The 27,434-nt window shown below is 35.3% G+C and overlaps 2 protein-coding genes across 2 annotated transcripts in view; one reads left to right on the plus strand and one right to left on the minus strand.

Annotated features, from left to right (window-relative positions):
- Nucleotides 1-9,481, minus strand: part of NHLRC2 (NHL repeat containing 2) — a 44,383-nt gene extending 34,902 nt beyond the window's left edge. Inside the window, exons 1-4 of the mRNA XM_033131391.1 lie at nucleotides 8,809-9,481; nucleotides 5,772-5,924; nucleotides 3,282-3,737; nucleotides 303-424 (exon numbers count right to left, since the gene is read on the minus strand). Coding sequence (XP_032987282.1) covers nucleotides 303-424; nucleotides 3,282-3,737; nucleotides 5,772-5,924; nucleotides 8,809-8,986 — 909 coding nt within the window. The 5' untranslated portion in view covers nucleotides 8,987-9,481. The remainder of the gene's footprint in view (nucleotides 1-302; nucleotides 425-3,281; nucleotides 3,738-5,771; nucleotides 5,925-8,808) is intronic.
- DCLRE1A (DNA cross-link repair 1A) overlaps nucleotides 1-27,434 on the plus strand; it is a 56,477-nt gene that overhangs the window by 25,638 nt on the left and 3,405 nt on the right. Inside the window, exons 3-9 of the mRNA XM_033131392.1 lie at nucleotides 10,050-11,144; nucleotides 14,424-16,100; nucleotides 17,563-17,696; nucleotides 18,784-18,902; nucleotides 19,979-20,119; nucleotides 21,529-21,674; nucleotides 22,461-22,615. Of these exons, the coding sequence (XP_032987283.1) occupies nucleotides 10,661-11,144; nucleotides 14,424-16,100; nucleotides 17,563-17,696; nucleotides 18,784-18,902; nucleotides 19,979-20,119; nucleotides 21,529-21,674; nucleotides 22,461-22,615 (2,856 nt within the window). The 5' untranslated portion in view covers nucleotides 10,050-10,660. The remainder of the gene's footprint in view (nucleotides 1-10,049; nucleotides 11,145-14,423; nucleotides 16,101-17,562; nucleotides 17,697-18,783; nucleotides 18,903-19,978; nucleotides 20,120-21,528; nucleotides 21,675-22,460; nucleotides 22,616-27,434) is intronic.

Consider the following 27,434-nt stretch of genomic DNA (forward strand, 5'->3'; position numbering starts at 1 on the left):
TAAATAGCAGTTAGGAAAATACCTCCAAATGAGGAGCTTTGGGTGATTTAGTCACGATTTTGAAACAAAGCACACACACACAAAAAAGGACTTGATTGATGGGTTTGTCTTCCTTGACAACTATAGGATGATACACAGAAAAACAAGATACCTAAGAATAAAACTAAAACAAGTACCTATGAAGACAGCCAACTAAGGATGATTCGAAGCATTTACGCATTACCCTCTCACTTTAAATATGTAGCAAGCAAATATCAGTTTTTCTGATTAGTATTAAAACTTTATTTAAAATGGAAAATTACCTTTCTTATAAGGTGGTTTTCAGTATCTGCCACATATATGATATTATTCATTATGGCTACACCCTGTGGTGAATTAAAAGCTGACTCTGAAAATATTCCATCTTTTCTTCCCGGGTTGGGTCCTAAAAGACAAGATAGCCATAAGATAAAATTTTTCCACTTAAAAAGTTATCTCAAAATAAACCCTCCAAAATAAAATTTGTGCTTAATGCTGGGATTTTAATATAAATTAACATGATGTTTCTACTTGAACACTAAAATGCTTCCTAAGATACCTATTTTTCTCAAGAGTAACAAGTTTTACTAATGATAGGGCTCTGGATAATGCTACTTTTGCACTTAAGTATAGTAAGTAACATATCAGAAGAAAATACTTTTAAAAGCATCTAATTACCTATTACCTAGACTACAAAGAATAAAATATAAATTTAATCTTTTAGCACCTAGGTGAATGATATTTAATAATTTTGGAAGATATGCTCATTTGATAATACCATTGACCTCTGAACAACATAGGTTTGAACTACGTGGGTCCTCTCACATGCAGATTTTTTTCAATAAATACTGTAAATGTATTTTCCTTATGACTTTTTTAATGACATTTTCTTTTCTCTAGTTTAATTTATTGTAAGCATACAGTATATAACACATATAAAAATATGTGCTAACCAACTGTTTATGTAAGGCTATTGGTCAACAGTAGGCTATTAGTTAAGTTTTGGGGGAGTCACAAGTTATATGTGGATTTTTCACTGCACGGCGTGAGAGGGGATTGGCACCCTAAACCCTGCATCGTTCAATGGTCAACTGTATGGTGAAAACTATGAACACTTTCCTTATAAAAAAATACACATGCCCATAAAATGTGACAAACTATTTCAGTGGGTGCCTAGATCCTGAAGGTCATTCAAGCATTTCTTAATCGTCCATGGACCCTAGGTTAAGAATTCTTCATATTTACTATTTCACTTTGCCACAAAGTTCTATAATATTTCATAAACCCTTTAAGAGAGACAGAATGATTCTACTCTCATGGCCTACATCTCTTCCATATCTGTGAAGATTCAAGGGTGGAGAATACATAGTATAATGAGCTATAATTGTTACTTCGGTGACCAGAGAACAAGCCTCTACAGCAGTGTTTCTAGACTATGCTTTGTAGAAGTCCACTGTCCGCAAGATGTTAGTCAGAGAGGTAGTACAGTGTGGTGGGCAGGAGCATAAACTCAAGAGCCCAACAGCCTGGGTTTCAATCCCAACTCCACATCTTCCTCGCTGATGACCTGGGCAGGTTCCTTGTGTCTCAGTTTGTCTTCTGTATAACGGAACTAATAATATACCTAACTCATAGCATTGTGAGGACTAAATAAATTAATACAGGTAAAGTGCTCAGAATAATGTCAGGCATATACGTATTACTATTACTATTATTACTAGTATTCATAACATTGTTGATGAGATTTCTCTTAGGGGGAGAAAGGGAAAGTACTGTGGCCACTTCAGATTCGAAGATACTGTGTACTATAATCCCCTCTTGGATATTTATGAGGTGAACTAGCAGAATAAAAGATATGAGAAGTCCAGTGAAATTACCACCAACAAAAATCTGTTAAACCACATCTAACCAGTACTTCTTGAGTATATCTGAGCACAGCATTCCTTTTAAAAAATTGTAGAATAACTATTAATTTGTCACAAGATAGCATTCCTAAAAAACATGTTTGGGAAAGCTAGCTTGCTGCTAGTTTCTCTGTTCAACAAAAAAGAACACTCACCTACACTATCTTAAAACTTACAGAATCTATTAAAACCTCTTTTAGCCATTTAAATTCAAGCTGCTACAACAGATACTCTTTGAGTAACAATTCTCATAACTGCATGTCATAAATTCAAACACGAAGTTGCTAAAACAAAATAAACAAAACACTCAAATACTAACAAAAACCAAAAAATTCAAGAGCTAAGGGAATAGTAATATCTTGGCACATGAAGAATAGCACCAGGGATTAGGACTAAGATTCGTTTATTAGCATGGAGGACTCAGGAGTCTCTCTGTACTAATGCTGCATGTGTTACTAAAGCTGGATCGCAAAGAGATGAAGTACTTTTCTCCCTGACTGATACACTATTAATTATTTTAAAAATAAGATTTTATTAATTTATTATTTATTATGTAGATGGAAATTTATTATGTAGATGGAAATAAGAGTGCTTTTAAGATCTAAGACCAGGGAGATATGGCACAAATCGATGTATGCTTGAATGATACTGACATTTTGCTACACACAAAAGGAAATGATCCAGAAGTATGCTTAAGTTCTTATGGAAGGAGAGAAAAGTAAAATTATGTACACATCCTACGTTATTTATTTTATAATCCAAGTCTCAAGTTCCTAGGGTATTGTTCTGGTCTTTAAAAAGACATGGCTATACTTTGATAGAAAGTGAAACACAATACTTCCATTCAAAATGCCCCAAATCCAAAATGTATATATAAAGTAGGTTCTCAAATAACATTGTTTCATTCAATATTGTTTTGTTATCATGTTCATGACATGCCACAGGAACTTACTTATCTCATCTTGATGTGACCTAGCCCACAGTAAAATTTTGTTTTGTTATACATCATTTCACTTGACGTCACAGAACCTATGATGACGTTAAGTGAGGACTTACTGTAATACTTTCATAAGATACAGTAAGTGTGGCAGTTTTTTGAAAAAACAAGATACAAATATGCTTAAAAATTATAACTTAAACATTTCTTCCTTTTGATTTGAATGGGGCTTTGTGGGTATTTTTGTTTTTTGAGGAAGTTAGAAGACATTACTTGAAACACCGTACAGTAACATCATTTCATGATGAAGTTAAAATTCAACTTATATTGCCCTTCTATAATTAGTTCGTATTCACATATTTCAATTTTGATACAGTTACTTAAACTATACATTACATGTCATAATTAGAAACAAACTTTACCTCCAATGCTGTACTGAATTTGTCCATTCTCCCAGACGACCAAAATTCTATGATGTCCAGTGTCTGCTATTACCAATCTCTTAGAAATATGGTCTACTGTTACTTTGCCAGGAAACAGCAATGGTGAAGGTGGCAAAGAATCTTTATAGAGTTTTATTCCAATTTTATTATCTCTGATCTGTCCTCTGTCTTTGTAATACTTTAAAGCTATTGAAATATACAAAAACAATTTATCTTTGTGTCCCTCTCCAATCAAAGAAAACAACATGTTTCCACGGGGTCCAAGTATGACCAGAGTTGGCCAGCAGGAAACTTCCAGTTCTTGCCAAAGACTGGCATCGGCATCATTAACCACAGGGTGGGTGATATTGTAGCGAAGAACGGCACTTTTAATGTTATCCAGGACTTTTTCATTTGGAAATTTAGCCGAGTGAACTCCAACAATCAGAAGACCATCTAAATGAAAACCAATTGTAAGTTAAATAGGATGAAGTATTCAAGTTTGAGTATCACGATCCACGCATTAGACGTTGGGTCATTAATAAATATAAACAGACCAGAGATTTAAAAAAAGAAAGAAAGGCAGAACTAAATTAGTGTCTTCAACTGCATTTAAACATGTGAATAAAAAAATTAACATTTAAATCTCATGACAACCTTGAAAACTACATAAAAACACATATGGTCAAACTCATGTGGCTATTTCAGGATTAAAAATGCCAGGTGTCCTTTATTCAGACAAAGCTTTAAAAAAATACATTCTATTTTTATATGAGATATCGATATTTTGTTAACTGTTTTCCCACCTTCGTAAGCCCCTTTGAAATTCACAGTGACTATGACTGTTTTTTGTTGGTATTTACTGTCACGTTACTCTCTTACATTTTTCTGACCTAATTACATTACACATTAACAGACCAATATAAGATGTTTACATAATATGGGGTCTTTGATTTATTTAAAATTCTTATTATGTAATTCTAGAACACACCTTATTATAGATAGCAGAAATGCTGAAAACTGAAAAACTAAAAACAATGTATTTCTTTTACTTAATACAGTATGTTAAAAAGATAGTATAAGGGAAAAAAGTGTTAGGCTGAATTCAGAGAAAAAGACTCAATACTGACTACCAAGTAGTAGAGGTAATAATGGCTATGTAAATTAGAATTTCCCAACACACCCACCAAAAACCAAACCAGCACAAAGAAATAAAACCACACAAACTGGGAGGTGTAATTCCTTGACAGCCCATCCTTCTTCCATTTACAACTATTAACTCCAAACCAAAACACACACACACACACACAGCTGAAGGACTCAGAAAAGTAAACAAGAGCAGGTAGACTGTTAGACATTTGGAAAAGCAAACCATTTGAGGGTGAGCTTCCTATTTTGCTTCCCCTTTCATGGCTTTGCACTGAGGATGGGTCCCAGTTTTAGAGCAATACAGGTGGCTAAAACTCCGTTAGAAATGCCACTACCTTTCTGGCCCAAGGAACCAGGGCAATTGAAAAGAATGGGGAAGAGAGCTAGAGAAGGTGAGTCCCCATTTCTGCGTATGATTACTCACAAGTCTCGGCTTAACTCCTAAAGTACACATGTATGAGACAGACCCAAAAATGGAAGTCCTAGCTAGAGCAATTGGGAAAGAAAAAGAAATTAAAGGCATCCAAATTGGAAAGGAAAAAGTAAAGCTGTCACATGTATACTCTATTCTCATCCTTCCTCTCACAAAATCAGCGACCCTCTCTCCTTTTTATCCACTCCAAGAGTAGAATATGTATTAATTTAAACCTAATCAAATGAAATCTCTAGTTTCATTTACCCCCATGCTCTCTTTAGAAAGAAGTAAACAGGAAAAAAATCCGAAAAGTATTCTAACTTCTAAAGCAAATACTAAGTATAATCTTTTACATATTCAGAATTTGCAATACCATAAAAGAGAGATTTCTTAGGGTGCTCTGGAAGACATTAACCTTTATAAATCATGTTTTCATACAGTAGGATCAAAGAAAAAGTACCTGTTATAATAGTTTGTATTCCACTGTTGCTCATGTCATTTGAAATTAAAGGAGGCCTAATCACATTTCCTAACTATAAATATTTTATGTCAGTGAGAAGATTACAAAATTAGTCACATGTCAATTTTCATAGAAGAAATTTATATGTAAGTCTAGATATATAAAATGACATTTTAAAAATACTTGATCATGAAAAAAGTAAATTATGTCCTTATTCTTAGAGAAAAACCATATACTAAATGCTAGTTCTTTCAAAAGGCAAACCAGTATCACTAAGCTTGACTCTTTCATGAAGAGTCATGAAAACATATATGGAGTCCTTAATTCATGAATTAGATTATTACTTTTAGAATTACTGAAATCTTCTTATCAAATGTTCACTCTCCTATAGGCAAACGAATCAGCTACTCTTCCAGTGCCTTTGCCAGGAAAGTCTGTTATTAAAAAACAATTAAAGGGCAAATACCTTTATCAGAGTAGGAGTGTTCTAAGGCATGGAGATCAGGCAATAGGTGAATACAATTTATGCAGCAATAGGTGAAGAAATCAAAGATGACCACTTTCCCACATAGATCCTTGTAGACAGAAATAGGTTCTTCAGTGTTCAGCCATTCTAATCCTGAAATTTACACAAAATTGTCATGATTAAAGGAAAAGACAATTTATCTAAAACTTTCCACTAAAAATGTGAACTACTGTTATTTCTAAGGAGAGGACGGGTCGGGGAGGGGATGAGGGGAACAAGATTGGAAAGAAGCTATCATGAGGTAGTCCGCAAATATAGCAAGAAAGAGCTACTAAATTTCTTTCAGAAAAATAGTATAATAGTCTGTGTGTGAAAGAAGTAAGATCAACACATTTAGGTAAAAACAAGAGGAAATATCAAATATTAAGAGGGACTAAGTACACAATTAGGTACAAATGTGCTATTGAGAATGAAGGTCAACCTTAAGAATAGCAAGACGTGACTAAATATCAAACAGGAGAAAAGTGTTAAAAGGATAAACATACAAAATGCATAAGCCAATTTCATAAGACAGAGCAAAAATGCTTTGTATTTGAATGAAACCTTAAATACAAATTATTTTAAAGTCAAAGTTAAGCAAAATACACTATTATAGATTTTGTGGAAGCAACATTAATATTGATGAAGAATGTTTTCCCTTCCCTACAAAGAAAAATAAAATCTCATTAATCTGTACTTTTGCAAATCACAATTTATAACCACTTGACCATGATTTACAATTTTAATTATGCACTATGAAGATTTTGTTAAACTAATAGTAAAGGTACAGCATCTTCATTCAACAAATTTAAGAAAGGAACCATAATGAGTTTGATACAAGAAAATAAAAGTAGCTACTAAAACAATTATACCTTTTTGAAAGTACAGTTGACATACAATATTTAATTATACATTGAAACAGATATTTGGAAATATTTTATAGAAACTGAAAGCCAGAGTTGGGTGGAACAATTGCTTAATAACAGCTAATGACTAATAACAGTAACTGGAATTACTCAATTATAACAAAATTCTAAAAAAATCTGCAAATGAAACTAACATTTCTGCCAATCCAACCTAGTGAGGTTTTAGGGTACAGTGAACTCTTAGTTATCCACTTTAATAAAGGGGATACCAGGTTAATTGTATACCAGGTCAAGTGATCATATAAAACTTCAAATTAATTAATGTATATTTTACATCCTAATTACAAAATACTTATGAATCTGTCTTCTAAATTTATTTTCTGTAAATAGTCAACAGCGACTTAGATGGGGGCAGGGAAAGTATTATTATATGTCAGTTGTTGTGTTAGGCGCTTATCAGGTTTAATAATAAGTTTTAAAATTATAATTACAGTGAATATAATTTTAAAAGCTGCTAAGACTTACGGAGCTCTCCTTTGAACTAAGAACTTTAGGTATATTAACTCCAATCCACATAATAAACTTGAAAAATAAATACTCATTCCTTTTTCTAAGTGAGCAAAGTAGGCTTGGAGAAGTAACTTGCTCAAAATCATGCAGCTAACAAATGGAATCACTTGGGATTTAATCTCAGGTCTCTCTGAATCTATCCACTATACCACTCTGGTTCCCATAAACGTGTTTAAGAAATGAACAAAGCATACTGTTTTTGAGATAGCGTTATGTTTATGACTTCTTGATTACAGTTTATTGATAAAGAAACCAAGAAAAAACTCATCTCTAGTATTCTGTCCTCAATAATTAGGTCCAGCAGAAAATTTCCCGTTGTCAAATACAAAGCCTGAATATTTTGTAACATTATTTACCAGTCACAGAGGTCAAATATCATGGTAATAAAATACACTCACTGTCAATACAAACAAGACTAGAAAATAAAAACATTGGCCCAAATCCTAGCTGATGACCTGCTTTTTTATAACAGTATACTATATAACTAACTTCTCACAAAGTTTTTTAAAAATGTGCACATATATATACAATCTTTTAAAGTTTCCTTGATAAGCACTCATGCACCCAATTCTTTTGTAGGAATTCCACAAACTTTCAAATCCAGGATAGGATTAATAATAGAAAAAAATAAGCACTTTTCAAGGTGGAAGCAAAAGGCTTGGAAAAGACATACAAGACTGTTGTCAGAGGTAAGGTTCCCATATACCTCCCGTTAGATACTGAACCCTGCCACATCCAACCAATTAACTATACATGTGGTTTCAGTGTCATGCCAGGAGACATGCCAACAGCACCAGGCAACACAATGACAGTCCCAACCAAAGAAGGTAAAGTAGGGTTTCATTTATCATAGCAAGATGTGCTTCACAAATAGCACTGCCGGGCATATCAGTTCCCTCACGTTCCCAAAACGTACAGAGCCAGCCGGGATTCAAACCGTGGAGATGGGCCACAATGGATTCACGGCGAAGTGTGGCACAAGGAAGAAACCGGCCAATCTGGGGTCTCTATAATCCGACTCTGGCAGATATTGGTTGTTAGGCCCTGGGCAAATGACTTACCCTCCCAGGGCCTCAGTTTCCTCAACTGTAAAATAGGGCTAATAATGAGTTCCTCAATGGGTAGAGAGGATTAAATAAGATAAACAATAGCCCTTCGGTGTTTAGAACTGTGTACCACATAAGTGATCACTAAATAAGTGATCAATAAATGCCAGCTAGGATGATGAAAGATGAGGACAATGACCATGTTGAGCAACCAGACTGAAAGAACAGGGTGGCGTCGACATTTCAGTCATTGCCAACTGGGGCCACTAAACATCCATGGAATGTCTACTTAGTTAACCCAAGTCCTGGATGGGACTCGGGATATAGGGACGAAAATGCAGGTCCCCACCCTCCGGAGGACACCTGGGAATTGCAGAGCCGCCGCTGAAGTTGGGCAAAGCGCCAGCCCGGGTGCAGCGACCCACCCCCGCCTCGCCCACCGCTTCAGGGGAGGGCACTGTCCCTGAGGAAGGGGAGGTTCCGGGAGGGGTCCCCACCCCGAAGCCAGCCCCTCACCTTCCGGGAACTCGGGCACTAGTAAGTCCTGCTCCCAGCCGTCCACCTTCTGCAGATACTGGTAGACCAGGTTATTCTTCTCCTCCTGGGTGACGGCGTCGAGCAGGGCGTACTCCAACGAGGTCTGAGCCGGGAGCAGGCCCGAGAGGCTGCAGCTCCGGGTTCCGGGGGCCGCCATGTTCTCTCCGGACAGTACAGAGGCGGCCGCCGGGCCCGCGGGGCAGGCTCGTTTGGGAAGAGAAGAAGCGTTTACTGTCCTTTGGTTTCAAAACGTCACTTTCACCGTACTCCCTCCACCAGGCCCAGTCCACACTAACGATACTTTTTTCTTTCGTAAGCATGCATTCAAATGCTAAAATACTACAAATCGCCGCAATTCCCGGGCACGGAATTAAACTACCGCCCCAAACCACCCCGCCCCTTCTGTATCTTCTCGCCACAGCCGAGCCTGGACATTCAGAACGCCAGATTCAACACGAAAAGGCCTCGGGGTTAGCGTTCTAGAAGCTCTAAGAGTACTGTCCCCCCACCTTTCACTTTGGAAATTAATGGGTTTTAGAACAAAAAAATAAATCCGTAGGACTTAAAAACGGGCACGGGTTTTTTTGTGGGTTTTTTTCGGCCTGTATAAAGCCTGGCTGTTAGACCGGGACCAGCCGATTCGACACAGCACTGGCGGGGGAAGCAGTTCCCGCCAAGGCAAGAAAGGTAAAGGAGTAGGGATATCCTTAAGGGAAAGGCTTTTTAAAGTTGGGGGTGACTGGCCGATGGCTTTGGCTTATACACAAATGCATTATTTCATCGCTCTGCAGGTGCTGAAAGTGCGGGCGAGAAGAGATTTGTAGCAGAGCTGGAGGAGGGGGGTCGCTGAGGGGAGCGGACGCAGCTGGAGCTGTTCCCTGGGGGTGCTGCTGGCAGGTGGGCGGATGCGAGGCTCTCCGAGCGCTGGGCTTCTGCCTTTAGCAGGGCAGGGCTGTGATTGCTTTTACGGAGCGGCTGTGTTAGCAGCTCATTCGCTCCCTGCCCTGGACGGGTAAGACCCCACTCTGTCCTCGCTGTCTCCTGTGTCCAAAGAGAAGGCAGAGACCTTGGGAGGCGTCGGGCAGGTGAACCTTGGTTTTGAGGCTGGTGGAGAAAGGGCTGGCCACCTCCAGGCAGACCGCCTCTGTGGTGTCTGGACTTAGGAGTGGGGCCTCAGTGCAGGCATGACTTCACACATTTGAATTTTGTTTATTGTGCAGTGTTTGTTCATTGCTGCTGGAGGAAGATGTTGGCCTGACCCAGGAAACTGAAGTTGTTGAATATCAACGAGTCACGGAGAAGAGCAATTACGTTTATTGAGAAGCACACACTTGGATTGTGGAGTGACTGTGTTAATTAGAAACTGAGGTAGCCATTTTACTGCTCAGAACACCTGCTGAGCCAGTTGTCCAGGGACTGTGAATTATTTGGGCAGTTGTCCAGTTGAAAGAGAATAGGAGCTTTATAACAATTTTACGAAGCTTGTTCTGAGATTGTCAGTACTTAATTTTCAAAGTATTACTGATTCTTATTTTTTTGAATCGAGTCATGGAAGAGGCCGAGGTATCTGAATGAAATAGTAGCCAAAATAGAAAACTTCTGAGATGCTACCCCTGGGGTAGGTTATCTTAATTTTATTGTGGTATAAATGAAACAGCAGGTGTTCTCACCTATAAGGTTTGTAGTTTGCCAATATATTCATTACCAGAGTTTTCGATTCCCATGAAGTTAGTGGGGTTTTTGTTAAGCTTTTTCTCAGCAAAAAAATTCCATTTAAAAATTTTGTAACAAGAAATAGACTCTCAATGTAATAAAGATTAGTGCTTCTTGAATGATAGAAATCATTTTTGCCATGTCAGAAGATACTTTTTTGGAAGAAGACATCTGGGAATACAAATCCAAAAGGAAAGTAAAACGAATACATCCAAATAATTGCTCTGAGAATATTCCAAAACCTGTTGGAAAAGCAACAGATGGAAAGAAACAGTCCAAACGAAACAGAAATAAAAGAACTGTGGAAGCAAAAGAGAAGATAAAGGACCCTGAAATGTGCCTTGGAGCATCAGATAATCAGACTTCTGTAGCTTCTAGTCAGAATTCTAGTTGTGGAGATGGTATCCAGCCGTCCCAAGGCAAGGAGACCACTCCAAGAAAGCAGAGTAGGACTCCCAAAAACAAACAAGTGTCTCCGAAGATACGCACAGTTTATGATGGCTACTGTCCAAATTGCCAGATGCCTTTTTCCTCATTGCTAGGTCAAACACCTCGATGGCATGTTTTTGAGTGTTTGGATTCTCCATCAGTCTCTGAAACAGGTAAGATTACAAAAAAGATGGTGGTCTTTAAATAGGCCTATATTAGGCCAGACATATCAGTCCAGTGACACAAGCAAGGCCACCAATAAACCAAGAGAGATGAGACACTGTTAAGTATAAATGACCCTAGAGGCAAACAAGGTAATTAATTGACTCTTAAGAAGGATAAAAAGATAACAGTTGATGGTATAATTATAAAGAATGTTGCAAACTTAAAAATAGTTTAAATGCATTTTGTTTCATGAAAGTCCCTAAACATCTCAATTATTTTTCATAAATGTTAATTGGGCACATACTATCCTAGATACATTCACTCTGTTGACTTGACTGTCACGACGATCGCACAAGGTAGGTGGTATTGACATTTTATAGATGTGGCTTCTTAAAAGTTAAACAACTTGCCCATTTTGTTATTTTTTATGAAACAGACTTTTAGAGAATTAAGAGTATAGTCCAGTCTTCTAAATATAGTTATGTGGATTCATCATGCTAATGTACAGAAAGAGGAACTGGGACTCTTAGGTTATGAAGATTCTAGTAAGAATGTGTCAGTTGGTAACTGAAGTAATGCTAAGTTTTTATCTTTTAAAATATATAATTAATGTCATGTTTAATATGTAGAAAATCCAACTTGGAGTATACGGAGAATGGTTTATGATGATTTGTATATTTTAAAGTTATATATACCATACATAGATTTTTAAATCTCAAAGAATTAAAATTCAGTAAAATAAAAATAATACTCAGTATGGCTTTCATGTTAAATATGATTCACAAGACATTTCATTATTAACCTCTAGTTATCATTTTAAAGTTCTGCATGAAGATGCAAAAGAACTCTTTTTAAAATTTGGCATTAGCCTTTCTTATACAAGTATAGCGAGTGGTAGCCTCATCAAATGCTAGTAATTTGCTTTTAAGTGGTTTGAATACCAGAAGTGGAAGTTGGAGTCCCATGGTGACCACCTCAGGGTCAAATATTTTATAGATAAAGCCACCTCAAAGAGATTTTTCTTTTTTCCTGACGAAACTCCTTTGTACAGAATCTCAGATGAACTCATCTTGAATTCAACTCTGTTCTATAACAAATACTTCTAGGAAGTGGTTTTAAGTTAAGTTTTAAGCAATGAAGTCTTCTAATTTAATGTAACATCTTTTTTTTTGGGGGGGGGAGATCATTTTTTTTTATAAACCTAGAAATGAAAATACAAGGGGATATGCCAAGATGGTTTACAGAATGTTTCTCCATCATAATGGTATGATAGGGAATGGTTTTCAGATTATTAAAGCCTTATTATTAACCAGTTTATCAAATTGAATTTCACATCTTAGAACAGAATCTAAATTATCCAGGGTATGGGCAACTATAATTAAGATTGTTGTTATTGTATACAGTGAGAATGTTAAATAAATAATGAAATCTGATTTGGTACAATTGTCATAAATCTGTTGCTTGGTAAGATAAACATATGTGTGAGAGATATACCAGTCTTCTTTATTTTTTATTGTCTGAGCAATAGTGAACTAGTGACACAGATGGTGTCAGTTTGTAGCACATGATTATGAAATACGTAATGCAAGCATACATGGATTTTGAAGCTCATATTTGTGAGAGTTACTTAGCGGGGACAAACGTGTTAGTCTTAAAAATTTTTTTGCGAAAAGATTATTTGAAAAGAAATTTAAGAGTATTTGATTTGAAAATAATAACTAGCACCTTGCAAAACCATACTGTACTACTGTTATTTTATGCTGAGCTTTTGATTTGCATAAAGATAGTTATTGTCCCAAGGCCTCAAGTAGGGCTGATGACTTTCTACTTATGTGTTAATTTATAGTGCTAATGCTGTTAAAGCTTCGTCTGTGTTTTGATCCTATAATACTTCTTTCTTTATTAAAATTTTCAGAGTGTCCTGATGGTCTTCTGTGTACCTCAACAATTCCTTCTCATTACAAGAGATATACTCACCTCCTGCTAGCTCAAAGCAGGGCGAGTAATGGTCCTTTCAGCAGTCCATCACCTGGGTCAGCTGGTAGTTTCAGTGAGACTAATTCAAGCTTTCTTTGTAGTCTTGAGGAAGGATGTTATCCAAATCAGAAACAAACTGAGAACTTACAAAATGTATCAGCTGATCACTTCTTGGTGACACAGTGTCTAAGAAAATCTCAGTTTCCAGCTGAAACAAATAAAAATATTTCCTTTTCAACAAATAGTGACACAGATGGTGTCAGTTTGTAGCACATGATTATGAAATACGTAATGCAAGCATACATGGATTTTGAAGCTCATATTTGTGAGAGTTACTTAGCGGGGACAAACGTGTTAGTCTTAAAATTTTTTTTGCGAAAAGATTATTTGAAAAGAAATTTAAGAGTATTTGATTTGAAAATAATAACTAGCACCTTGCAAAACCATACTGTACTACTGTTATTTTATGCTGAGCTTTTGATTTGCATAAAGATAGTTATTGTCCCAAGGCCTCAAGTAGGGCTGATGACTTTCTACTTATGTGTTAATTTATAGTGCTAATGCTGTTAAAGCTTCGTCTGTGTTTTGATCCTATAATACTTCTTTCTTTATTAAAATTTTCAGAGTGTCCTGATGGTCTTCTGTGTACCTCAACAATTCCTTCTCATTACAAGAGATATACTCACCTCCTGCTAGCTCAAAGCAGGGCGAGTAATGGTCCTTTCAGCAGTCCATCACCTGGGTCAGCTGGTAGTTTCAGTGAGACTAATTCAAGCTTTCTTTGTAGTCTTGAGGAAGGATGTTATCCAAATCAGAAACAAACTGAGAACTTACAAAATGTATCAGCTGATCACTTCTTGGTGACACAGTGTCTAAGAAAATCTCAGTTTCCAGCTGAAACAAATAAAAATATTTCCTTTTCAACAAATAGTGACACAGATGGTGTCAGTTTGTAGCACATGATTATGAAATACGTAATGCAAGCATACATGGATTTTGAAGCTCATATTTGTGAGAGTTACTTAGCGGGGACAAACGTGTTAGTCTTAAAAATTTTTTTGCGAAAAGATTATTTGAAAAGAAATTTAAGAGTATTTGATTTGAAAATAATAACTAGCACCTTGCAAAACCATACTGTACTACTGTTATTTTATGCTGAGCTTTTGATTTGCATAAAGATAGTTATTGTCCCAAGGCCTCAAGTAGGGCTGATGACTTTCTACTTATGTGTTAATTTATAGTGCTAATGCTGTTAAAGCTTCGTCTGTGTTTTGATCCTATAATACTTCTTTCTTTATTAAAATTTTCAGAGTGTCCTGATGGTCTTCTGTGTACCTCAACAATTCCTTCTCATTACAAGAGATATACTCACCTCCTGCTAGCTCAAAGCAGGGCGAGTAATGGTCCTTTCAGCAGTCCATCACCTGGGTCAGCTGGTAGTTTCAGTGAGACTAATTCAAGCTTTCTTTGTAGTCTTGAGGAAGGATGTTATCCAAATCAGAAACAAACTGAGAACTTACAAAATGTATCAGCTGATCACTTCTTGGTGACACAGTGTCTAAGAAAATCTCAGTTTCCAGCTGAAACAAATAAAAATATTTCCTTTTCAACAAATATCCAAACGTCCCAACAAGCTCTACAATTTGCACAATGTGTTAATGACAAACTGGTAGGAATTGGTTTGCCTCTTGCTGAAGAATTAGACAGCCAAAACAACTCAGAACACGTAAATTTACCATTGCCAAAAAATGACTTTAGTGACTGTGAAATCTCCTATTCTCCACTTCAAAGTGACGAAGAAATGTACAATATAGATGAGAAGCTGGATGATTCACAATGGGAACTACTTTTTACAGAAAGCTCTAGAGATGGCAGCCTCGAAGATGACAACAGCTGTACTTTGTTTAAAAAAATCCATAGTCCCTTATTGATACACCAGGAGAGTAGTCCCAAAGTGAATAGCTTCTTAACTCAAGATAAATACAATGAAGAATTGTATAAATACAAAACTCTAAATGTTTCGTCTCAACTTATTTTCCAAAATGAGAATATTATTTTATATCATGATCCAGCATATACTGATGGTGACTTTCTGTTGTTTCCTCCTGCATTAGCCGGGGGGTTTACTTCTTCTAGTTATCAGGCTACTAAAGTAAAACCTGATGAGCCAGAATTTCCCTCATCTCAATCAAATAAACAGAAACAAGTAATTGAGGAATCAGCTGTTTACAATCAAATTTCTGTTCCGTTACTTAAGAGTGCAATGTCAAAACCTTTTGAAAGCCAGGGAGGAGGGTGTTTTTCTTTCCATCCAACCCAGAATAAAATTAGAGAATTTTCAAGTAAAAACTTCAGTGCTGAGAACAGTACTAACTCAGCATGTTTCTGCAGAAAGGCGTCAGATGATATGGTAGACAGTAAAGTAGCAGTTTTAAATACAGAGAAATTTTCTAGTATACCTACTGCTGCTAAGTCTTCAAAAACATTGCCATCTGGCCCTAAGTGTAATGCAATACACCCTTCTACCAAGACAATGAAACAAATGGATATAGGTGTGTATTTTGGTCTACCGCCCAAAATAAAAGAAGAGAAATTAATAGGGGAAAGTGCATTGGAAGGGATCAACTTAAGTCCTAATGAAAAGAGGTCTCAGCGGTGCAAGAGGAAAGCAGAAAAATCTTTAAGTGATTTAGAATTTGATGCAAAGAATGTAAATGAGAACTGGCAGTCTGTGGAATTTTCTAGTAAGAGGTCACAGCATCAAAGAAAGAGACTTAAAAAGTCTGATTCACTACATGAAGGATCACTTCAGAAGAGGTCAGATCACCTTATTAACAAGACAGAAGCTGAAACAGTCAATTCAAGTAAAGAGAAAGTCTTCATAAAATCAGCTTGTGGCCGGCTACAGAGAGGCAACACGAAAATCCCAGAGTCATCTAATGCAGAATTAAGAAAAAGGACATGTCCATTCTATAAAAAAATACCTGGTAAGTTGAAGTATCAATGCTTAATGTATCTACAGACAATCAACTGTTTTGGATTTCATGTTCATTGCCCATGTTGTGTGTATTTGTATGAAACAATTTTTTGTGTTTCCTTTGTTTTTTATACTTCAGTGACTTGTAATACTGATTGTTTGTGTGTATTTAATCTTTTTTATTTTTTGCTCTGTGCAGTAAAGTTTTATTGAACATATTCTATATAGAAGATACTGTATGTACTAGTTAGGTAGGTATTACAGATTTGACAAACACTAGTAAAGATCAGCTTAAGATTGAAGGAGGAAAGGCTCTCTGAAAGTAAGTATAATAGAAGAGTCTCTAAGCACTTAAGAAATGCAAAGTACTACTAAATAGCTTCAAAGAAGGAAAATGTCACAGGTTATACAGGTCATCATAAATGCCAAACATTTTTAAACCTATCATAAATTAGTTTCTCAGCCTTTTCATGTTCCTATAATTTTTCATGCACTTATACATGAGTTAGTAAAAAAATAGTGAAATTAATTTTATTATTAAAGAAACTAATAACTCTTTTTCTAAAAAGAAAATAAAATAAAGCTAACAGAATACAATTGGTTTCAGAAAGATATTTTAAAGTGCTTTATTGATGTTCTAGAACTATAATTTGTTCAAAATATTTATACAGTGAATAGCATTTATGTACATCATAGCACTAGTTTTGTTTTTAATAATTATTTTGATTGATTTTCTGTATTTTAAATGAGCCTAAAACTAGTACGCCATGTGTTACTAAGTCTCAATAAAATTGTGAAGGTTTGCTTATTCACTTGCATATCACAGTCAGAACACGTGGGTAGTTCTTTCTTGAATACATTTTAGAACAGCTCAACCTTTTTCTTTTTAAATTAATGCTCCTGTAGGGAGACTGTTTTAGACCTTTTTTTCTTGTTTCCCTCACTCTTCCCTTTCCCCTACAATGAAATTCAAATACTACTGATATATTGTTTATCTGTTATTATTCTGTGGCCCTTTGGAGGGCCACAAACAATTGTAATATCATAGGGGCCTTCAATCATTTTTGCCCCCTTAGAAGTATATCACTACTGCCCCGTTGAGAATTTATGTTTTAGAAGAAAGTTAGCATTTTTGCTGTTTTGCAAAAGTAAAGGAATATAGGTTCCCAGTAAGTATCTTGAAAATATTCAGAGAAACAATATTCAAAATAAAACAAATAATTGCTTTGTAGCTTAGCACTTTGATTTTTTATTTATTTATTTTTTGTATAGTTATTCATTTAAAGAGCCCATACTAGAATATTTAGCAGAAACTTAGAAGACGTATTTGGTGTAAGTTTTAAATTAAGTTACCAAGTTAAGTTAAAAGTAAGATGTAAAGTTGTTGGAGGGTTTGGTATTTACAATCAAATTGGATATTTTTTCCTTTGTTGGCTATTGCTCAAGCAGCAGTGTTGGTATTTTCGTTGCAGGAACTGGATTTACTGTTGATGCTTTTCAGTATGGATTAGTTGAAGGTTGTACAGCCTATTTTCTCACACATTTTCATTCTGATCATTATGCTGGATTGTCTAAAAACTTCACATTTCCAATTTATTGTAGTGAGGTAAGTTTTAGTATTCTAAATTCTGAATTTGTAGAATGCAGTGAATTTCTAAGCAATTTGAAATAAAAAAGAAAAATTAAAATTGTAAGAGCTACTTGCAATTCTAGACAAGATATGAGAAAACAGATTCCACATTGAGATCCTAAAATTGAATGAGTTATTGTCAACAGTTTAAAAAGTTTTTTTAAGTATGTTTTATTATATAGAAACAATAATAGATAAACTACTTCACGATGTACTAAAAAAACCAAGTTTCATGTAATACACATTTATTGAGGGCCTAAAAAAATATTCAAGGCAAAATTCCTAACTTTGAGGAGCCTACAGCCTTCAGAGGACCCATTCACAAATAATACCAGGAAGGGATCAGTATTGTAATAGTTACATAAACAGAGTGCGTAGAAATAGGGAGAAAGGAGTGCTTTACTCTGTCCAAGGATAACGTTGGAAAAAGATTCATGATGAAATAGTTTGAACTAATTATTAAAAGATGAGCATTTGAATGCCTACTAAGGGCTTTGGCTAGAGGCTGATTTAATCTTCACGGCATTTTTGAATTCTCCTTTTTTTATTAGTGAAACACCTGAGGCTTGGAGAGGTTAAGTGATATGCCCCAAGTCACAGGGCTAGTAATGGCAGAGTCACAATTTGAACACAGGTCTGTCTGATTCTAGAACCAGGCAGAGGAAAGAGGAGAGAGCATTCTAGGTAGAGACTGAGGTTGGTTATAGAAGCACAGACACCTGAGAAATAGAGGCGTTCCAGGTACTTCCTATATTTCAGAATGGCTAAACATGAGATGGTAAATAACAGCAGATAAACCTACAGAAATGGGCAGGGGCCAGACATGAAGGGTTTTATGACTCATGCTAAGGATGGACTTATCACAAGTGAGGGAGAGTCAGTGACAAAGCAGAGTTGTGACAGTCATTTCAGGAAGTTCTTCCTGGCATTCTAGAGAGTTTACATTGAATGTAATTGGGAGAACAGGGAAATTATTAAGATGCTTGGGTTCTAAACCAGATATGAAATAAAATACTTATGTAGTGTTTTACTGGATCAGCAATAAGCACATCCTGTTTTGCAGATAACTGGCAATTTGTTGAAGAGGAAACTTCATGTGCAAGAACAATATATCCATCCATTGCCAATAGACACTGAATGTATGGTGAATGGTGTCAAAATTGTTTTGCTTGATGCCAATCAGTAAGTATTCAAGTTGCCTTAATAATAGCCGTTTTTAAAATATTCAAAAGGAAAGTACATTGGTATAGTTATTTAAGAACTCTTTTATTGGAACTACCGTGTTTCCCCGAAAATAAGACCTAGCCGGACCATCAGCTCTAATGCATCTTTTGAAGCAAAAATTAATATAAGAAGTTTTTGGGCTGGGAGGTAAGGGGAAGGTTTTACTTACAAATGTAATTATTTCCTGTGTTTTCTTAGAATTCAAAATGAAAGTTCCTTGTGTTTTGGCAGTAATTTCCACACCCCTTTGTGTCAGGGATCCCCGAGACCATCTTCAGGCTCAGTGATTCATTAAAAGGACGCACAGGACTCAGCAAAGCTGTTAAACTTGTGGTTACAGCTTATCACAGGGAAGAAATGCAGATTAAAATCAGGAGAGGGGAAAGGCCAATGGGAGGCCAACCCAGGAGGAACCAGGAGCACGTTTCCAGGGGTCTTCGTCTAAAGAAGTAGCACAGACGTGCTTTATTCTGCAAGCAACAATGTGTAACAGCCCATGGGAAGTGTTGCCAACCAGGGAAGCACACTGGAGCCTCGTTGTCCAGGGTTTTTATTGAGGGTCAGTCACGTATGCATGCAACACCATGTGACTGACCTCCTGTACTCAGACTCCAGTCCCCTAGAGCAAAAACAGGCATTCACTATAGATCCCATTGTTAGCATAAACTGTCTGATCACACTAGTACCACATGGCCCAGAGCAGTGCTTCAGGCATACAAAATGTGCTCTTCTCAGCAGAATATTCCAAGGGCTCAGAACTCATCACCCAAGGGCTAGTCCTAAAGACAGATCTTTCTTGGGAATGTGTGGAGTTTGAACAACCCAGGTCTACTGAATTTAACTTTCCGGCACGCCAATTTTTTTTTTTTTATGATGTAAATTTCCCTAATGAAAGTACGACATTTTCTATTTCATACAATGCTTTGTCTTTGTAGTCAGCTAATAAAGTGTATCAACTTGATATTGAAACAAGTACTCTTCCTTTAGGTGCTTTGCTTATGATACGATTATTTCTTTGAAATGTTTGTGTTCAGCTGTCCAGGTGCTGTCATGATCCTTTTTTATCTTCCTAATGGTAATGTCATATTACACACTGGAGACTTCCGAGCAGACCCCACCATGGAACGTTCTCTTCTTGCTGGCCAGAAAATCCACACGCTTTACCTAGATACCACGTAAGAGAGGCTGTGTTGGTGTGCTTCCTTTTCCCACAGGCAGTATTTGCCCTGTATATTATGAATAATTTGAACATTTGCTTAGGTAATCAAGATGATAGCTTTTTGTCAAATGTCATTTTAGGTCTGTTTATCAGAGGGATGCTGTTTGAAAAAACACATTTGCTTAGGGACAAATTTGGGATTACATGTCTTAACTGACTCAATGTTTTTGTAGTTTCCTTTTGAAAATGTGGTTTATGTGAGAATCCTATTACTTAAGTATAAATGTGAAGAGAAAACTGAGGCCAAAATACATTTCTATTTCTGAATATTCACAATTGTATTCTTTCTCACAAGGGTAGTTCATAAGTGACAACTTTGAATTCCTAAGTGCTATAAACATAATGGTATAAGCCATATCTTTTTATTGTATATTAAAATACCTCAGCAATTTGTTAGAAATTAGTCATGTTACCTATTTCAACCTGTTTTAAGGAGAAGTGAGTTTGTACGGCTTATTTTAGTAAAAGATGGTCTTTGCACATCCAGTTTTCTAACACTAATTTTTCCACTCCTTTATATTTACATTAAATACTAAAAAAATTAAGAAAAGTTTAAAAAAACCTTTTCTTGTTCCTTAATACTATTCTACATGCAATTCTGAATTTCTTTGTGGGTTTTTATAGGCAAAAGGACTAAGTTTCTTTTTTCCTCTATTCTGATTGTTGACCAGCAAAAACAATCTTGAAGATTGGGGAAAATGTTTCTTTGGTGTTTGTACATTGACCTTTTTAATGAAAAAGCACTTAGTTTTCATCTCAAATATATATAGATAGTAGCCTCAGGGTTAGTTTTTCATTAGGTGTTATTGTTTTGAGGTAGAACCAATGGATTTATTATATTCCTGTAATACTATATATGTATTTCTGTGTCTCCTAAGAAGAGAGAACAACCATATAAATATTAACTGTTTGATTTAAAACTACTTCATTAAATTCATGTTTTGTTTCATTATTTTAATAATTATATTTTTTACTACATCAGAATTCTTTAGTCCAAAGATAATCCCTGTCAACAGTATTTTTTTTTTTGATAGTGATAGGGATTTTTAAAAAAAGAAGATATTGAGATTTATAATTCAGATCTTAAAATAGCTGCCTGGCTAGAAAGATTCTTGAAGAAAAAAAGGCAATTTCTTTATTTGAAGATGATAAAAGAAACACAGTGATAAAAAGTATACTGAACATGCATAACTCCATCATAAATTATTACCTGGTAACAAATATTTTAACCACAGGCAGTGAGATAACTTGCAGTGGTGTTAGTATATTACACTGCTGTTGAGTGTAAATTTGCTAAAATAGCATCCAGCTTTATGCTCTGGCTTTCTTGTTGCTTTTACTAAGTACCATATTTCCTTATCATAGATACTGCAGCCCAGAATACTCCTTTCCGTCTCAGCAAGAGGTTATCCAGTTTGCCATCAACACTGCCTTTGAGGCTGTAACTCTAAACCCACGAACTCTTGTTGTCTGTGGCACTTACTCTATTGGAAAAGAGAAAGTCTTCCTAGGTGGGTGTTAGCTGTATCTAATTTACATTAATATATTATAAAGATCAACTTCTTTTTGCATAAAGCCCTTTCAGTCTTTATTCTTGTGCTTGATATTTATTTCCTTAAATGGTGCAACATTGCCTTTGAAGTTGAAGGAAAATTTGATAGAGTCTGATCCATTTAAACTCTGAGAGGCTTAACTTAATGGAAACATTTGATAAGTGTGTTTATGATAGCCTTTATATCTATAAAATGTTTATAGAGCAAATGCCCATGCTACATTAGTGTTTCAGTCAACTTTGAAAGATGACTAGTGCACAGTTGCATAACTGCATTCTTTGATGATAACCATCATTTATCTTACAGAATAGTTTTAATTTTTGTTCCTAAATGATTTCTGGATATGTAACTGTAGTTTATCTAGATAGCATTGTGCTATTCTGCGCAGTACTTTCCATTTCTTCTTAACTATGGTCACATAATGTCAGACATTAAGATAAGAAGTGATGAAGTCAGGGTTTTAACTCCAGATTTGGTTTCTTCTCATCATAAACCCTTTTCTATACATATTTTGCAGTTTGTAAATACTAGGTTTTTAAAAATAAATTCTTTGGTTTTCTCGCAATTTATTCCACACAGTTAACCAACAAAATTATTCAGCCTTTTACAGATATGGCAAAGTGTGAATATTTTGAATTTCTTTTTATTTGGTAAATTCTTATTTTAAAATTTGATTAAGTTGTAATTTTATTATTTTTTACAAGCTATTATTTTACTATCTTTAACCTTTTCCTTTGCCTGTAGCCATTGCTGATGTTTTAGGTTCAAAAGTGGGCATGTCTCAAGAAAAATATAAAACATTACAGTGCCTCAATATACCAGAAATTAATTCCCTCATCACTGTAGACATGTGCGATTCACTGGTTCACCTTCTTCCAATGATGCAAATTAATTTTAAGGTAAGCATTCAAGTGATATGTCTTTTTTAGGATGAGCTAGAGAAGGTAATCTGATGATTGTAAACTAGAATCCCATTTGTCTGAATTTAACTAGAGGAATTCAATTATAATGAAGTCACCTATAGTAGTAAAAATTGCCCTAGGAAAATTTTTAGGGGAATTTTAAATGTTTTCATTTTTTTTGTGTGTGCAGCTCTATACAGTAATTCATGTGCCCATTCATATCCCAGTTTGGGAACTAGAGAACTGGCATAAGGGAAGAAACAAATGTAAAACAGCATGCTCACACAACTATCTGGTTATCTAGACCTGTTTTTAAGATCGTTTTCCAGTTCTTCCTGGATGAGTGGGGAAATGAGGAGAGAATTCTTTTGAGGAGTTCTTACTTTTCTTCAGGTCTATTCTGTGTTACTATTAAGCCCTTATAACATGATATATGTTAGAAATTTACTTGTGAGGATTAAATAAAATAGTGGAAGTGCATCTTAAGAGGAAGTTCTAGTGTGAGTTCTGGGGGATAAATTAAGATACATAAGATATGACCTCTTGTGATTTGGGAGCTTATTTGTCAGGTTTATTTGTATTCTAGTCTTAGGATTTGCTAATCTTATTCCATTTGCTAATATTTTTTACACCTAGCAATGGCATGTATCAAACCTGTATATTAAAAACGATTTAGAACATAATGTGCACAAAAAATATTTTCACTTTTGCTGTGACATTCATAAAATAACTTTTATGGAACTTTCTGAAATAGCTTAGGATGCTGATTACTATATCTGTCTTATAAATAATAACACTTATATTGTGTGAAGAAAATGAATATTTAAGGTCTATCCCTTGAGTAAGGAAATTCTAATTGGTATAACTTCTCTGTTCATGAGATTCAGGTAAAATTTTTATGACCTATTTTCATGAGTATATAATTTATAAGACATTTCAGAGATAAGTCAGAAATTTGTCCATTAGTGTTTTAGCCGGCCTTGCAAACTTATTTTAAATTTGGGAGGCATTCAGTTTGTGTGGAGGCTAATGAGATAGTAGTGATTAATCATAACATGAACACAGATAACCTGAGGAAGGTATAGCATATTTTTGTTGTTTTTATTATACAGTCTTATTTCCTACTAACTTAGTTTGTTCCATTTGAATAAATTATCCATTTAGAGCACAATGTGGGTGGAGGAATCAGATTATTATAGAAATGAAAGGACTAAACCTTTTCAAGAAAGTGTTTAAAAGTGCTATATGCTGCATAGAGGTTATATGAGGAGAGAATGACAATTGGGCAATTAGGACATATTTGGTGACCTGCACAAAAACTGTTTCAGTGACATGATGTTGCAGGAAGCCAGATGGCAGAGGGCTGAGGAATGAATGAGAAGATGTACAAATCACCAAATGAACGAGAACATATACAAATGGCCAATAAGCACATGAAAAGAGTGGGCAATGTTGTCAGCCATCAGGAACTGCATATCAAAACCACAGTGAGATACCACTTCACACCCACTAGGATAGCTATAATAAAAAAGATAGACAATGCCAATTGTTGGTGAGGATATGGAAAAGTTGGAAACTTCGTTAGTTGCTGGTGAGATTACAAAATGGTATAGCTGCTATGGAAAACAGTTTGATAATTTCTTAGGAAGTTAAACATGGAGTGATCGTATCACCAGCAATTCCAGTCCTAGGTGTATGACCAAGAAAATTGAAAACATATGTCTACATAAAAATTTCTACACGAATATTCATAGCAGCATGATTCATATTAGCCAAAAAGTAGAAACAACTCAAATGTCCATCAAATGATGAATGAATAAACAAAATGGGTTATGTCCATAAAATAGGAGTATTTTTCAGCTGTAAAAAGGAATGAAATACTAAACATGCTACAGTATGAGTGAACATATTGCCAAGTGAGAACATTATGCCAAATGAAAGAAGCCAGGTCACAAAAGGCTATATTTTGTATGACTCCATTTATATGAAATGTCCAGAACAGGTAAAACGACAGAGACAATAAGTAGATGAGTGGTTGTCAGGGCTTGAGGGAGATGGGGAATGACGCTAATGGGTACAGTGATGAAAATGTTCTAGAATTAGGTAGTGGTGATGGGCATACAACTTTGTAAATATACTAAAAACCACTGAACTCTATACTTAAAAAAAAAAAAGGACTGGCAGTTACCTGCTTTGAAGACAAAATGAATGAATGAATGAATGAATGAATGAATGAATGGTGAGGAAAGGGAAACAAGGAAGCATAGAGCATGGCTGTGAAGAGGAGCCAGATGTGTTGATGGCCGAAGGCAGAGAGGTGCACAAAAGGGAGTTTCTTAGCTGTAAGAGATGAGGGTTTTCATAGTGTGAGGGATATGGAGAAATTAAAGATGTGTGAGAGAAGGGAATAATGAATGAAGTGAGGTTTTGAGAAGGATCTAGAAACACAGGTAGAGGGATTCATTAGCCTCAAGCAGGAAAAGGGCCGCCTCTTCCTGTCTGACAATTCCCTTGCAGCATACGGCTTTTACAAACTGTACTGATCCACGTTGCCTTCTTTTAGAGATCATATATTTACAAATCCAGACTTACATAAGAATTAAAACTTCAAACAGCTACAAATTTAAGTATGTTTTATGCACGACTTCAGATCAGCTTTAATATCTCAGAAATATTCATTTTGAACCCATTTTTGTTTTGTTTTGCTTTGTTTTGTTTTTGAAGCTAGTGTTTTTGAAAACAGAATGATCTGAAATCATTGTCTGTTTTTTCTGTATTTGTCATCTGTTATTGGTATTGCCTTTAGGAGACCTTCCCCTTCCTCCAGTAAAGTAACCAGATGTTAATGACATTTTTGATTATTTCTTATCTTCAAAACACAGATGGAGCAGAAGCTGATGGTTATTACCACGACGCTATATTTTAGTTAGTACTTAAAGCTATTTTCTTTTTACCAGCCAAAAATAGTTTTGTTGCATCAGAACTAATGACTTTTTGTGAAAATACAACCTGATTCAATTTCCAGGGTTTCTAAGGCATTTTTGAAAGCCTTAAAAACGCTATAAAGAATACCGTTCATGCTATCTATCTAATAGTTCAACAACCCAAGTTTATGTGTGTGATACAGACTTGACTACCACCCCTGGTTTAAACCTGATTTAATGAGTGTGGTAAAACATTATAACAGTAATCTTAGAGATGATTATTTGCATATTGAAAAAAAGAATTCTAGTGGCCTGTACTGAAAAGCATTTTTATCACAAACTGGTTACCAGTAAACAGAGAGACAAGTCATGTATCAGGGGCTTTATGTTGACTAAATCATTACTTTTTGGTTTTTTAGGGTAATTTTTTTCCTTTTTTTAAATTAATTTATTTTTGTATTAGTTTCAGGTGCACAAATCAACATAGTGATTAGACATTTATATACCTCACAATGTAATAACCCCAATAAGTCTATTACCCATCTGACATTGTACATAGTTATTATAATATTGATATTCCTTATGCTGTACTATATATCCCCATGACTATTGTTTTTAATTATAGTTGACATTCAGTATTATTCAGGTGTACAGTGTAGTGGTTAGACATTTATATAATTTATGAAGTGATCTCCCCAATCAATCTAGCTCCTCCATTTGACACAATACATAGTTTTTACAATATTATTGACTACATTCCTTACTGTACTTTACATTCCTGAGACTCTTTCGTAACTACCAGTTTGTACTTCTTAACCCCTATACCTTTCTCACCCTGTCCCCCAACCACCTCCCATCTAATACCATTTATTTGTTCTCTGTATCTATGGGTCTGTTTCTGTTTTGTTTATTTTGTTCTTTAGATTCCACATATACGTGAGATCATGCAGTATTTGTCTTTTGCATTGACTAAATCATTCTTAATAAAATTCCTCATGATAGTAGTTCTCCAGTTGTGGTTAATGAAGAACTAGTGACTGTTGGCAATGTTTTCTGTATGTTTGACTTGTGTGATAGTGTCACATGTTTTGTTTGTATCACAGGTTAATGATGTTTTGTGGTAAATCTAATTTGTCTCATGAAAAGCAGAAATTGCTTCTCACTTAATTCTCCTGAGTGTTTTTGCAGAGACAGGTAGGAGTGGATAAGTTTGATGACCTATAGGGAAAGTTGGACTCATAGTTTACGGGATCACAGGTATAATTGCTCTAAACCTCAGTTTCCTATTATTTCCTTTTTTTGTGAGGACAAGTGGAGTAGGATTAGTAATTGAGCAAATCATATTACATTCGCTAGGCCCTAGACTAAGCAAGACAGAAAACTTGAAAATTTGCAGAGCCAGGAATATTGTAATGAAAACTTAGTGATACATCCATAACTTAAACTTTTTTGTGTGTGGGGGAGTAGAGTTGGGAAGAAATATGACTGTTTAATGGTAGTTATTCTTGTACTGACTTCAAATTAATAATAAAAGGTTATTGTTTGACACAAAAGAGAAATAAAAGGATTGTTACTAATTCATCAGTAAAATGTAAACATCTGATAAACACAAAATGTTCAGCTTTTTATTAGTAATCAAACATAAGAGTAAAATAATAGTGGTATATTTGTCCTCTACCAAATTAACATTTTTTTAAAGGTAATATTTCTGTGCTGATGTTTAGAGAAATTGCCACTCTCATCCACTTGGATAGTAGTAGAAATTAAGAGTTATTCCTTTAATTCAACAATTCCATTTCTAGGAATTTATACTAAAAAATGAGTCCTTTATGAAAAGGTCAGTCTGTAAGGCTTCTAGGTTCTGATGATGTAATAGATGATGAAAGTTAGAA

The sequence above is a fragment of the Rhinolophus ferrumequinum genome, chromosome 16 (genome assembly GCF_004115265.2).
Source record: "Rhinolophus ferrumequinum isolate MPI-CBG mRhiFer1 chromosome 16, mRhiFer1_v1.p, whole genome shotgun sequence".
Classification (NCBI taxonomy): Eukaryota; Metazoa; Chordata; class Mammalia; order Chiroptera; family Rhinolophidae; genus Rhinolophus; species Rhinolophus ferrumequinum.